This window comes from Corythoichthys intestinalis, chromosome 20 (genome assembly GCF_030265065.1).
Source record: "Corythoichthys intestinalis isolate RoL2023-P3 chromosome 20, ASM3026506v1, whole genome shotgun sequence".
NCBI classification, from domain to species: Eukaryota; Metazoa; Chordata; class Actinopteri; order Syngnathiformes; family Syngnathidae; genus Corythoichthys; species Corythoichthys intestinalis.
Window position 1 is genome coordinate 20,477 of NC_080414.1, and position 15,032 is coordinate 35,508.

The following is a 15,032-nucleotide window of genomic DNA, read 5'->3' on the forward strand; positions in this document are numbered from 1 at the left end:
TATTTGTAGGTGTAGGGGTATGTAAATGCCGGCATCTAGTGGTGATTTAATGGTGTTGCACTCAGAAAAAGGAAAAAACTGTTTTTTTTAAAAAAAAGCACTTATATGGGTGCATATAAATGCACTTATTATTGTGATTTGGAGCACTTAATGTTTTTTATTCTATATTGAGATTTTATTGGTTTGATTTTGTGTATATAGTTTGATACAGCACTTATACATTCCTTTTTCTGAGTATTGGTAACCATGGTAACCGCTGGGACGGCATAGATAGAAGGAAGAAAGGGTTTATGTAACACCCGCTATTGGCACTTACCTGCTCTTTCTCCATTTATTGTATACGGGATCCAAAAAGGAAAAATAGAATTTTGATTTTTGATTCATTAAACTTTTTTATACTTACCTTAATACTTACCTTAATACTTACCTAATCCGGCCAACGAATAGATTTCTAGGTTAATCCAGAATCGAAAGACGACCACGGGATCTCTGGGTGCCTGAAAAGGAGAAAAACAGAAAGAAGAGAGAAGAATATTAATAATCCTCTCTTCTTTTTCTAAATTTAACATCTTCTTACTTACCTGGATTCCGGACCCCGCCCTCTGTTCTAAACTTAACCCCTCCCAATTGAAGGGACAGTCACCCCTACTGAAAATTGACCCTAGATAGTACTGACCCTAAAGGTTTTTAACCCTAATGATTATTATGTATAATAATTTGATTTTATTTACAGAGGGGATGGCCTGAAATGCCACCATCTGGAGGAGTCCTTTGGGTACTGCACCCAGAGGAAGAGGGAACCGTTTTGCAGCACTTCTATTTTAGTGTATTTAATTTGTAAATAGTTTTAATTGTAAATAGTTTGTTGTTATATTTGATTTTACTGCATGTTTTTTTAAAGCACTTATAGGTTCCCTCTTCTTCTGGCTTATGTATCCAAGGACTACAGTGGAGAATTTTGGAAAGGGCGAAAGGAAGGGGCGAATTCCGAGACAGGAAGTAAAGATTTTTTTTCTTTCAGGACCAAAATGTGGAAATTAAGGTAATTTTTATTAATTTGTGGCCATTATGTATGTATATGTAAAATTTAGGAAAATATAGTTAATTGTTGGGACCTAATTATTGATCGTTTTTAATGAACCAATTTTTGGATTTTATTGAAAGTATATTTTTTTAATAGGGATATTATTCCCCCCAAAAATACTATTAGAATTTTTTATTTTTATTAAAAAAATTTTTTTAAAACGATACTTACCAGGAAGGTTTTTTGATATTGAGTTTCTGTGCCAGTGCACGCACATTCCGTAGGAATGCGCTTCCTTTTATACCAACTAACCATAGCCAGAGCCAGACAGAGAAGTATATAAATTCTTAAAATTCCTTACCTGTGAAACCAGACCGCGTGGGACGATCGCCAAAAGTTTGTTTAGCCCGGAATGGGAACCGGAAGGGTGGGACTTCTACGAAAATACTTCCGGTAAAAACGGGGTCTCCCGGAAATAAAAGTCCATGCAAAAAAGTTTGACAGCACACCCTCTGATGAAGCCGATCCAGGCGAAACGTCAGGCTGCTGTCCTCATTCTCCTCCTGTGGACTTCAGGTTTTTGAAACATTTTTTATCTAATATTTTTGGTCTACTTTTTTGGACTCACCTTGGAAAAACGTCGACTATCCCCGTCACGGCAGAGAAGACTCCTGGACCTCGAATGACCCTCGCCCCCTTGTTTCAAGCTTCTGTGAACAGTAAGGTGTGCGCACACCCCACTGGGGGGGTTTTCTTGGGGGGTTTTGGGAGGGGGAGTACAGCCGGACACACAAATGTGACACATCATGGTTCTGGCGGCCCAAGAGTGACGAGTCCTTTTTTGGAAAAGGCAACGATTGCAGTCCACAGACGAATGTGGTTACTAATTTTATTTTTTTATTTTTTATTTTTATTACCCACAAGGTAAATTACCCTTTAAAGAAAAATTATTATTTTTTTAAAAAAATATAAATATATGCGATTAATGGTTTGGTCCCAGTAATTAATGTTTAGTGGTTAAAATTATAATATTTGATCTTTCTTGTGTCCAAAAGGTAAAAAAACAACAAGCGGCTCACTGTTGAATTCGGGAGTGAGGGAGGAAGGAAAGAAAAAAATTTTTTTTGTTTCTTTTCTCTCCTCCTTCTTGACTTACCGTTCTGTTTCAAGCCAACATGCCCCCGGTTATGCACGAACCGGAGGGGAATAAGCGTCTGCATTGGAAAAGTGACAGGTATGAAAAACAGCTTGCTATTGATCGGAATGTAGATTTACGTATAGGTTCTAATTCTAATTTTAATTTTCAATTAACGAAAAAGTATTTTAAAATTTTACAGTCTATTCATCATTTAAACACGTTGGAAGGCCACCATCCTCAAGCCCCCCCAGGCATGTTACTTAAAACTAACAAGTTAGCGAGTTTTATTAAACCCGCAGCTCCAACTACTAACACTTTGGATAAAATTAGAAATAATACGGAAAATTGGCTGTTTCAAAATATAGCCATTTTGAAAGATCATTATGTGGACACTTTGTCCAAAGAATTGAGGGGACTGGGGCAGTTTGAGGAGGGGGCCTTTTTAACGGCAATAAAATGGGGGAAGCAAAGATATAAACGAAAACTCACTAACAATACTTTAGATTCATTCAATGAATGGATTCACCAGGAGGCGCAACAGCATGCGGACCTGAAAACAGTGGAAGGTGAGAACATGGTCGCCGATCGTGTCGAAACCTACGCACAGGCTTTGAAGAAAGGTCTGAAATCAAAAGGTGAACCGGCGCAAAAACAGGTATTGCGTAATCCAATTTGGACGTCGAAGCAGGTCATTCCTTCTCTACAATGTGTCAGAAACGATCCGTTGCCACAGAGACGAGAGCGGCGGGAGCGGAGCAAGAAGGACGAACCACCGAGGGCTGGGAGCCAAGACTTGCTACGGAAGCGAAATGAAAATTTTAATTGTGTTAAGACAATAAATTGTAATAAAATGACTAAACAAAGTGAAAATGCAAGCTTGTTAGATTTACCGTTAGATCTCCCAATAGATGTACCAGTAGGTGATTGGCCCACGGGTCCTACAAATGAAAACCTCGTACACATTGATTTTAAACAAAATCAGAATAAGTCTGATGTTATACTTACCGAACGTGTGGAAAAATTTGCGGAAAGGGACCCGAGTGGTCCAGAAAAGACGTTACTTACCAATACCGCATCCGAACCGGCTGTTGAATCTGAAAAAGAAAAAGTAAAAGAGAAAGTTACGGAGGGTGAAATAAGTCTTATGAATTTTGACGAAGAAACTATTAAAAATAGTGTGACGCCTATTATGATAGGCCGAATTCGTCCAAAACCTAATACGCTACTTGCTACGGATAGCAGGATACTTACCAGTACACCTAATGCTTCATCTGTGGAAACCGGAAAACAAAAAATCGTACTTACCAAACCGGATAAAAAAATTACCGAAAATAATGAAATATCTATCAAATCTAGCGAGACGTTACGTACGGATAATCAGTGTACGCTTCAGAAAAAAACAATTCTTTCCAATTCGGACAGTCTTAATTCCTCCCCGGTAGTTACAAAAATACTTACCGCGCTTCCGCCATGGATCCCGTCAGACGCTAAAAAGAGTGAACTTAAACAATTAATATCATTAGAGGAGGAGGAAAAAATAGCGGAGGAAAATTTAGATCAACTATTGCGTGTACTTTCTCCCTCGTCAGTTGCCATGGGGATGGAAGCTCCGATTGGGAAAAAGACACTCCACCCAGAAAACGAACATATTGCCGTATTGGAGGCGGGAGAGGAGTCTAGTGTAGATTCTGATTTTTCTTCCTCCCCTATACTGGTTAATTGCGAACAAGGGAGTTCGGAACCTATGCGCCATCAAATTACGCAAAAAAAGATAGTGGATTGGACAGTACAAATACGGAAACCGATTGTCTTTCTTGGCGATTCCAATTTATCCAGAATTCCGCCATTCTTTCATAATTCAATACAAGTAGATAGTTATCCTGGAGCTACGTTTCACCATATTCGCGAAATATTGGAAAAAACACACGAGGAATATCACATGACTCAAAAAGTTATTCTCTCATTAGGCTTAAACAACTGTCTTAGCACTCAAACTACGACTACAACTTGCAAACAATTGCAGCAATTGGTCCGGACTTGTGAGAGGAAATTTCCTTGTGCGGAAATTTATATTCCAGTGATCCATTATTCGGATTTATTGCCGTCAATTACACAGCAAAAATTGGAGAAGGTCAACAAGGTCATTATGGAAAAATATTCTTTTTTGAATGACATTAATAAATTGATTTTTAAAGTCAACCCCCGTGATCCGGTTCATTGGACTGCTGAAACAGCTCAGATGATTTTTAGCTCTTGGATTGAACAATTAAACTACATATAGAGGAGAATGCAATTTCACCTCCGTATCGCTCGACAGATTTATTTAAAGCAACACTAGGTCACTTTTCTATGGAGCTTGGAAAAAGTCCGAAAAAATTAAAATCAAGTAATATTACTAATCTTTCCTCGAAATTTCGTCTCACAAATATGGAACAACAGCTTTTGGAAAAAGGTTTGACATATATACCCACTCCTAAATTGATAGATAAAAAGGACCTTAAAAGAGATTTATTTCTATATCATCGACGGCTTAAACTTTTGGATTATTTTGGCTTTCATAATCAATTTAGGTCATTACCGTTCACAGATAAATCGAATTGGTCTCCAGCAGAGGGTCTTCTCTCACCAGCTGTGAAAGAATTGATTATAAAAGATAAGGAAATTTTTGGGGAGGCGAGACCCAAGGTTGCGTCCAGGCTGAATTTGAAGCCGGAGGAGCTGAAGGCCTTGCATTCCTTAAAGAGAAATCAGGATATTGTTATCAAACCAGCTGATAAGGGTTCGCAAATTGTTATTATGGACCGTTCTGACTATATAAAGGAAGCCATGAGACAACTTACAAATTCAAAACATTATATTCCGTTAGCACATTCCATTCAAACGCAGTCGGCTGCTCTATTTAAACTTGTCCTGCAAGACATGAAGGACAATGGTTATATTACTCATAAACAATTCTGTTACTTATTAGGTCCAAATCCACCGAGAGCTCGTCAATTCTATCTTCTTCCAAAAATTCATAAACCTCCACATACGTGGACAGTACCAGGGATTATTCCACCAGGCAGGCCTATAGTTAGCGATTGTAGTTCAGAGTCGTACAGAATTGCGGAATATATTGATGCGGCGATTAATCCTTTGTCCCAAAATCATAAGAGTTACATCAAAGATACATACGATTTTATTAATAAATTGGAATTATTGACAGTACCGGAAACATCTTTTTTGTTTTCCATAGATATAACGTCATTATATACTAACATTGATACTCATTTAGGTTTGCAGGCGGTGGCGCAGATCTTTCGGGAAAACCCGGACCGCAATAGACCGGATCAGGCTCTCCTAAAACTCTTAGAACTAAGCCTAACGCGTAATGATTTTGTTTTTAATGATCGTTTTTATTTACAAATTCATGGGACCGCGATGGGGAAGAAATTTGCCCCGGCTTATGCTAATTTATATATGAAAATGTGGGAGGAATCTGTATTTGAGAAATGTTTACAACTTCCGTTAGTATATTATAGGTATTTGGATGACATTTTTGGTATATGGCCTTATTCTAAGGAAGAATTTGCGACCTTTATTGAGGTTTTAAATGCTCATCATACAGCCATAAAAGTAACTGCAAATTTACAAGAACACCAAATACAATTTTTGGATACTGAGGTATTTTTTATTCGTCATGAAGAGAGGGACACTAAGTCCTTGGGGACTAGAGTATTTTTTAAGGATACAGACAGACATGCTTTATTGCATAAGACAAGTTTTCACCCGAAGCATACTTTTAAGGGTATTATTAAGTCCCAATTAATTAGATTTAATAGGATTTGTACCTACCAGAAAGACGTCGAAATAGCAACACGTACACTGTTCAGGGCTCTCAGACCTAGGGGTTATACCAAAAGATTCCTACGACAAATCAAAAAAGAAGTTAGGGAGGAATTAGGCACAATTAAACAAATTAAAAAAAATAATAAAAAAAGTCAAAAAAATACTCACCTGGTGCCGTTTGTCACTACGTTTTCGAATTTGTCTAGACCTATAGTAATGGGTCTAAAAAAGAATTTTAATGAATGGAAAAAGGAACGCCCTAATTGGCAGGATTGCCAAGTTTTACCTGCTTATAGAAGAAACAAAAATTTGGGCGATATTCTTGTACATTCTAAATTACGGGCCCTAAAACAGAAAGAGAGTGTACTGGAATGGACTCCGACCGCAATTTTTAAACCTCTTCCGATTTTAACAAATATTTTTTCAAAACTGAGCCGTCCGATTTTACAAGATATCTCTTTGGACACAATAAATGTCATTTATGGCCTTAGGTGTAGACACTGTCAAAGGATTTATATAGGGGAAACAGGCAGAATGCTGAAGGCCAGATTAAAACAGCATATATATGAAATAACGAAAGGAAAAGCTACGGAATATCTGTATGTACATTTCAGAGAACAAGGTATAGAAAATTTACAGGCATTTGGTCTACAGTCAAACATAACATGGTCACAATTACAAAGACGTCGAAATGAAAGGATATGGATCAAATCATTGAAAACATTGAGGCCATATGGACTGAATGACAGATAAATGTGGGAATGAGCAGGAAACTAGTTTCTCTTTGATGGGAGTTACGTAATTTTGTAATTGAATTGGGGTTTAATTGGATTATTTAAATTTGGGGACCTGTCTAATTAAGACAGGATTTCTGTTTTTGTAGGTTATAAATTTAAAAAGGAAAAAAATAATAAATAAAAATATATAAAAAAAAAAAAAAAAAAAAAAAAAAAAAAAAAAAAAAAAAAAAAAAAAAAAAAAAAAAAAAAAAAAAAAAAATTTTTCTCTTCCTTCTAGGACATATAAAAGTAACTGTTGACTTTTGACTGTGTGATGTATTTATTTGTAGGTGTAGGGGTATGTAAATGCCGGCATCTAGTGGTGATTTAATGGTGTTGCACTCAGAAAAAGGAAAAAACTGTTTTTTTTAAAAAAAAGCACTTATATGGGTGCATATAAATGCACTTATTATTGTGATTTGGAGCACTTAATGTTTTTTATTCTATATTGAGATTTTATTGGTTTGATTTTGTGTATATAGTTTGATACAGCACTTATACATTCCTTTTTCTGAGTATTGGTAACCATGGTAACCGCTGGGACGGCATAGATAGAAGGAAGAAAGGGTTTATGTAACACCCGCTATTGGCACTTACCTGCTCTTTCTCCATTTATTGTATACGGGATCCAAAAAGGAAAAATAGAATTTTGATTTTTGATTCATTAAACTTTTTTATACTTACCTTAATACTTACCTTAATACTTACCTAATCCGGCCAACGAATAGATTTCTAGGTTAATCCAGAATCGAAAGACGACCACGGGATCTCTGGGTGCCTGAAAAGGAGAAAAACAGAAAGAAGAGAGAAGAATATTAATAATCCTCTCTTCTTTTTCTAAATTTAACATCTTCTTACTTACCTGGATTCCGGACCCCGCCCTCTGTTCTAAACTTAACCCCTCCCAATTGAAGGGACAGTCACCCCTACTGAAAATTGACCCTAGATAGTACTGACCCTAAAGGTTTTTAACCCTAATGATTATTATGTATAATAATTTGATTTTATTTACAGAGGGGATGGCCTGAAATGCCACCATCTGGAGGAGTCCTTTGGGTACTGCACCCAGAGGAAGAGGGAACCGTTTTGCAGCACTTCTATTTTAGTGTATTTAATTTGTAAATAGTTTTAATTGTAAATAGTTTGTTGTTATATTTGATTTTACTGCATGTTTTTTTAAAGCACTTATAGGTTCCCTCTTCTTCTGGCTTATGTATCCAAGGACTACAGTGGAGAATTTTGGAAAGGGCGAAAGGAAGGGGCGAATTCCGAGACAGGAAGTAAAGATTTTTTTTCTTTCAGGACCAAAATGTGGAAATTAAGGTAATTTTTATTAATTTGTGGCCATTATGTATGTATATGTAAAATTTAGGAAAATATAGTTAATTGTTGGGACCTAATTATTGATCGTTTTTAATGAACCAATTTTTGGATTTTATTGAAAGTATATTTTTTTAATAGGGATATTATTCCCCCCAAAAATACTATTAGAATTTTTTATTTTTATTAAAAAAATTTTTTTAAAACGATACTTACCAGGAAGGTTTTTTGATATTGAGTTTCTGTGCCAGTGCACGCACATTCCGTAGGAATGCGCTTCCTTTTATACCAACTAACCATAGCCAGAGCCAGACAGAGAAGTATATAAATTCTTAAAATTCCTTACCTGTGAAACCAGACCGCGTGGGACGATCGCCAAAAGTTTGTTTAGCCCGGAATGGGAACCGGAAGGGTGGGACTTCTACGAAAATACTTCCGGTAAAAACGGGGTCTCCCGGAAATAAAAGTCCATGCAAAAAAGTTTGACAGCACACCCTCTGATGAAGCCGATCCAGGCGAAACGTCAGGCTGCTGTCCTCATTCTCCTCCTGTGGACTTCAGGTTTTTGAAACATTTTTTATCTAATATTTTTGGTCTACTTTTTTGGACTCACCTTGGAAAAACGTCGACTATCCCCGTCACGGCAGAGAAGACTCCTGGACCTCGAATGACCCTCGCCCCCTTGTTTCAAGCTTCTGTGAACAGTAAGGTGTGCGCACACCCCACTGGGGGGGTTTTCTTGGGGGGTTTTGGGAGGGGGAGTACAGCCGGACACACAAATGTGACACATCATGGTTCTGGCGGCCCAAGAGTGACGAGTCCTTTTTTGGAAAAGGCAACGATTGCAGTCCACAGACGAATGTGGTTACTAATTTTATTTTTTTATTTTTTATTTTTATTACCCACAAGGTAAATTACCCTTTAAAGAAAAATTATTATTTTTTTAAAAAAATATAAATATATGCGATTAATGGTTTGGTCCCAGTAATTAATGTTTAGTGGTTAAAATTATAATATTTGATCTTTCTTGTGTCCAAAAGGTAAAAAAACAACAAGCGGCTCACTGTTGAATTCGGGAGTGAGGGAGGAAGGAAAGAAAAAAATTTTTTTTGTTTCTTTTCTCTCCTCCTTCTTGACTTACCGTTCTGTTTCAAGCCAACATGCCCCCGGTTATGCACGAACCGGAGGGGAATAAGCGTCTGCATTGGAAAAGTGACAGGTATGAAAAACAGCTTGCTATTGATCGGAATGTAGATTTACGTATAGGTTCTAATTCTAATTTTAATTTTCAATTAACGAAAAAGTATTTTAAAATTTTACAGTCTATTCATCATTTAAACACGTTGGAAGGCCACCATCCTCAAGCCCCCCCAGGCATGTTACTTAAAACTAACAAGTTAGCGAGTTTTATTAAACCCGCAGCTCCAACTACTAACACTTTGGATAAAATTAGAAATAATACGGAAAATTGGCTGTTTCAAAATATAGCCATTTTGAAAGATCATTATGTGGACACTTTGTCCAAAGAATTGAGGGGACTGGGGCAGTTTGAGGAGGGGGCCTTTTTAACGGCAATAAAATGGGGGAAGCAAAGATATAAACGAAAACTCACTAACAATACTTTAGATTCATTCAATGAATGGATTCACCAGGAGGCGCAACAGCATGCGGACCTGAAAACAGTGGAAGGTGAGAACATGGTCGCCGATCGTGTCGAAACCTACGCACAGGCTTTGAAGAAAGGTCTGAAATCAAAAGGTGAACCGGCGCAAAAACAGGTATTGCGTAATCCAATTTGGACGTCGAAGCAGGTCATTCCTTCTCTACAATGTGTCAGAAACGATCCGTTGCCACAGAGACGAGAGCGGCGGGAGCGGAGCAAGAAGGACGAACCACCGAGGGCTGGGAGCCAAGACTTGCTACGGAAGCGAAATGAAAATTTTAATTGTGTTAAGACAATAAATTGTAATAAAATGACTAAACAAAGTGAAAATGCAAGCTTGTTAGATTTACCGTTAGATCTCCCAATAGATGTACCAGTAGGTGATTGGCCCACGGGTCCTACAAATGAAAACCTCGTACACATTGATTTTAAACAAAATCAGAATAAGTCTGATGTTATACTTACCGAACGTGTGGAAAAATTTGCGGAAAGGGACCCGAGTGGTCCAGAAAAGACGTTACTTACCAATACCGCATCCGAACCGGCTGTTGAATCTGAAAAAGAAAAAGTAAAAGAGAAAGTTACGGAGGGTGAAATAAGTCTTATGAATTTTGACGAAGAAACTATTAAAAATAGTGTGACGCCTATTATGATAGGCCGAATTCGTCCAAAACCTAATACGCTACTTGCTACGGATAGCAGGATACTTACCAGTACACCTAATGCTTCATCTGTGGAAACCGGAAAACAAAAAATCGTACTTACCAAACCGGATAAAAAAATTACCGAAAATAATGAAATATCTATCAAATCTAGCGAGACGTTACGTACGGATAATCAGTGTACGCTTCAGAAAAAAACAATTCTTTCCAATTCGGACAGTCTTAATTCCTCCCCGGTAGTTACAAAAATACTTACCGCGCTTCCGCCATGGATCCCGTCAGACGCTAAAAAGAGTGAACTTAAACAATTAATATCATTAGAGGAGGAGGAAAAAATAGCGGAGGAAAATTTAGATCAACTATTGCGTGTACTTTCTCCCTCGTCAGTTGCCATGGGGATGGAAGCTCCGATTGGGAAAAAGACACTCCACCCAGAAAACGAACATATTGCCGTATTGGAGGCGGGAGAGGAGTCTAGTGTAGATTCTGATTTTTCTTCCTCCCCTATACTGGTTAATTGCGAACAAGGGAGTTCGGAACCTATGCGCCATCAAATTACGCAAAAAAAGATAGTGGATTGGACAGTACAAATACGGAAACCGATTGTCTTTCTTGGCGATTCCAATTTATCCAGAATTCCGCCATTCTTTCATAATTCAATACAAGTAGATAGTTATCCTGGAGCTACGTTTCACCATATTCGCGAAATATTGGAAAAAACACACGAGGAATATCACATGACTCAAAAAGTTATTCTCTCATTAGGCTTAAACAACTGTCTTAGCACTCAAACTACGACTACAACTTGCAAACAATTGCAGCAATTGGTCCGGACTTGTGAGAGGAAATTTCCTTGTGCGGAAATTTATATTCCAGTGATCCATTATTCGGATTTATTGCCGTCAATTACACAGCAAAAATTGGAGAAGGTCAACAAGGTCATTATGGAAAAATATTCTTTTTTGAATGACATTAATAAATTGATTTTTAAAGTCAACCCCCGTGATCCGGTTCATTGGACTGCTGAAACAGCTCAGATGATTTTTAGCTCTTGGATTGAACAATTAAACTACATATAGAGGAGAATGCAATTTCACCTCCGTATCGCTCGACAGATTTATTTAAAGCAACACTAGGTCACTTTTCTATGGAGCTTGGAAAAAGTCCGAAAAAATTAAAATCAAGTAATATTACTAATCTTTCCTCGAAATTTCGTCTCACAAATATGGAACAACAGCTTTTGGAAAAAGGTTTGACATATATACCCACTCCTAAATTGATAGATAAAAAGGACCTTAAAAGAGATTTATTTCTATATCATCGACGGCTTAAACTTTTGGATTATTTTGGCTTTCATAATCAATTTAGGTCATTACCGTTCACAGATAAATCGAATTGGTCTCCAGCAGAGGGTCTTCTCTCACCAGCTGTGAAAGAATTGATTATAAAAGATAAGGAAATTTTTGGGGAGGCGAGACCCAAGGTTGCGTCCAGGCTGAATTTGAAGCCGGAGGAGCTGAAGGCCTTGCATTCCTTAAAGAGAAATCAGGATATTGTTATCAAACCAGCTGATAAGGGTTCGCAAATTGTTATTATGGACCGTTCTGACTATATAAAGGAAGCCATGAGACAACTTACAAATTCAAAACATTATATTCCGTTAGCACATTCCATTCAAACGCAGTCGGCTGCTCTATTTAAACTTGTCCTGCAAGACATGAAGGACAATGGTTATATTACTCATAAACAATTCTGTTACTTATTAGGTCCAAATCCACCGAGAGCTCGTCAATTCTATCTTCTTCCAAAAATTCATAAACCTCCACATACGTGGACAGTACCAGGGATTATTCCACCAGGCAGGCCTATAGTTAGCGATTGTAGTTCAGAGTCGTACAGAATTGCGGAATATATTGATGCGGCGATTAATCCTTTGTCCCAAAATCATAAGAGTTACATCAAAGATACATACGATTTTATTAATAAATTGGAATTATTGACAGTACCGGAAACATCTTTTTTGTTTTCCATAGATATAACGTCATTATATACTAACATTGATACTCATTTAGGTTTGCAGGCGGTGGCGCAGATCTTTCGGGAAAACCCGGACCGCAATAGACCGGATCAGGCTCTCCTAAAACTCTTAGAACTAAGCCTAACGCGTAATGATTTTGTTTTTAATGATCGTTTTTATTTACAAATTCATGGGACCGCGATGGGGAAGAAATTTGCCCCGGCTTATGCTAATTTATATATGAAAATGTGGGAGGAATCTGTATTTGAGAAATGTTTACAACTTCCGTTAGTATATTATAGGTATTTGGATGACATTTTTGGTATATGGCCTTATTCTAAGGAAGAATTTGCGACCTTTATTGAGGTTTTAAATGCTCATCATACAGCCATAAAAGTAACTGCAAATTTACAAGAACACCAAATACAATTTTTGGATACTGAGGTATTTTTTATTCGTCATGAAGAGAGGGACACTAAGTCCTTGGGGACTAGAGTATTTTTTAAGGATACAGACAGACATGCTTTATTGCATAAGACAAGTTTTCACCCGAAGCATACTTTTAAGGGTATTATTAAGTCCCAATTAATTAGATTTAATAGGATTTGTACCTACCAGAAAGACGTCGAAATAGCAACACGTACACTGTTCAGGGCTCTCAGACCTAGGGGTTATACCAAAAGATTCCTACGACAAATCAAAAAAGAAGTTAGGGAGGAATTAGGCACAATTAAACAAATTAAAAAAAATAATAAAAAAAGTCAAAAAAATACTCACCTGGTGCCGTTTGTCACTACGTTTTCGAATTTGTCTAGACCTATAGTAATGGGTCTAAAAAAGAATTTTAATGAATGGAAAAAGGAACGCCCTAATTGGCAGGATTGCCAAGTTTTACCTGCTTATAGAAGAAACAAAAATTTGGGCGATATTCTTGTACATTCTAAATTACGGGCCCTAAAACAGAAAGAGAGTGTACTGGAATGGACTCCGACCGCAATTTTTAAACCTCTTCCGATTTTAACAAATATTTTTTCAAAACTGAGCCGTCCGATTTTACAAGATATCTCTTTGGACACAATAAATGTCATTTATGGCCTTAGGTGTAGACACTGTCAAAGGATTTATATAGGGGAAACAGGCAGAATGCTGAAGGCCAGATTAAAACAGCATATATATGAAATAACGAAAGGAAAAGCTACGGAATATCTGTATGTACATTTCAGAGAACAAGGTATAGAAAATTTACAGGCATTTGGTCTACAGTCAAACATAACATGGTCACAATTACAAAGACGTCGAAATGAAAGGATATGGATCAAATCATTGAAAACATTGAGGCCATATGGACTGAATGACAGATAAATGTGGGAATGAGCAGGAAACTAGTTTCTCTTTGATGGGAGTTACGTAATTTTGTAATTGAATTGGGGTTTAATTGGATTATTTAAATTTGGGGACCTGTCTAATTAAGACAGGATTTCTGTTTTTGTAGGTTATAAATTTAAAAAGGAAAAAAATAATAAATAAAAATATATAAAAAAAAAAAAAAAAAAAAAAAAAAAAAAAAAAAAAAAAAAAAAAAAAAAAAAAATTTTTCTCTTCCTTCTAGGACATATAAAAGTAACTGTTGACTTTTGACTGTGTGATGTATTTATTTGTAGGTGTAGGGGTATGTAAATGCCGGCATCTAGTGGTGATTTAATGGTGTTGCACTCAGAAAAAGGAAAAAACTGTTTTTTTTAAAAAAAAGCACTTATATGGGTGCATATAAATGCACTTATTATTGTGATTTGGAGCACTTAATGTTTTTTATTCTATATTGAGATTTTATTGGTTTGATTTTGTGTATATAGTTTGATACAGCACTTATACATTCCTTTTTCTGAGTATTGGTAACCATGGTAACCGCTGGGACGGCATAGATAGAAGGAAGAAAGGGTTTATGTAACACCCGCTATTGGCACTTACCTGCTCTTTCTCCATTTATTGTATACGGGATCCAAAAAGGAAAAATAGAATTTTGATTTTTGATTCATTAAACTTTTTTATACTTACCTTAATACTTACCTTAATACTTACCTAATCCGGCCAACGAATAGATTTCTAGGTTAATCCAGAATCGAAAGACGACCACGGGATCTCTGGGTGCCTGAAAAGGAGAAAAACAGAAAGAAGAGAGAAGAATATTAATAATCCTCTCTTCTTTTTCTAAATTTAACATCTTCTTACTTACCTGGATTCCGGACCCCGCCCTCTGTTCTAAACTTAACCCCTCCCAATTGAAGGGACAGTCACCCCTACTGAAAATTGACCCTAGATAGTACTGACCCTAAAGGTTTTTAACCCTAATGATTATTATGTATAATAATTTGATTTTATTTACAGAGGGGATGGCCTGAAATGCCACCATCTGGAGGAGTCCTTTGGGTACTGCACCCAGAGGAAGAGGGAACCGTTTTGCAGCACTTCTATTTTAGTGTATTTAATTTGTAAATAGTTTTAATTGTAAATAGTTTGTTGTTATATTTGATTTTACTGCATGTTTTTTTAAAGCACTTATAGGTTCCCTCTTCTTCTGGCTTATGTATCCAAGGACTACAG

The 15,032-nt window shown here is 36.8% G+C and overlaps 1 protein-coding gene across 19 annotated transcripts in view; it reads left to right on the forward strand.

Moving 5' to 3' along the window:
* Positions 1 to 13,934, forward strand: part of LOC130908814 (uncharacterized) — a 28,046-nt gene extending 14,112 nt beyond the window's left edge. For 2 of the 19 annotated variants that reach the window (XM_057824632.1, XM_057824648.1), the window contains exons 3-5: positions 942 to 1,748; positions 7,992 to 8,798; positions 9,742 to 13,934. In XM_057824632.1, coding sequence (XP_057680615.1) covers positions 11,562 to 13,793 — 2,232 coding nt within the window. In that variant the 5' untranslated portion in view covers positions 942 to 1,748; positions 7,992 to 8,798; positions 9,742 to 11,561 and the 3' untranslated portion in view covers positions 13,794 to 13,934. Of the gene's footprint in view, positions 1 to 941; positions 1,749 to 2,194; positions 4,444 to 7,011; positions 8,799 to 8,853 lie in introns of those variants that run through there. The other 17 variants (XM_057824634.1, XM_057824659.1, XM_057824638.1 and 14 more) reach the window with 14 other exon arrangements.
* The last annotated feature ends 1,098 nt before the right edge of the window (positions 13,935 to 15,032 follow it).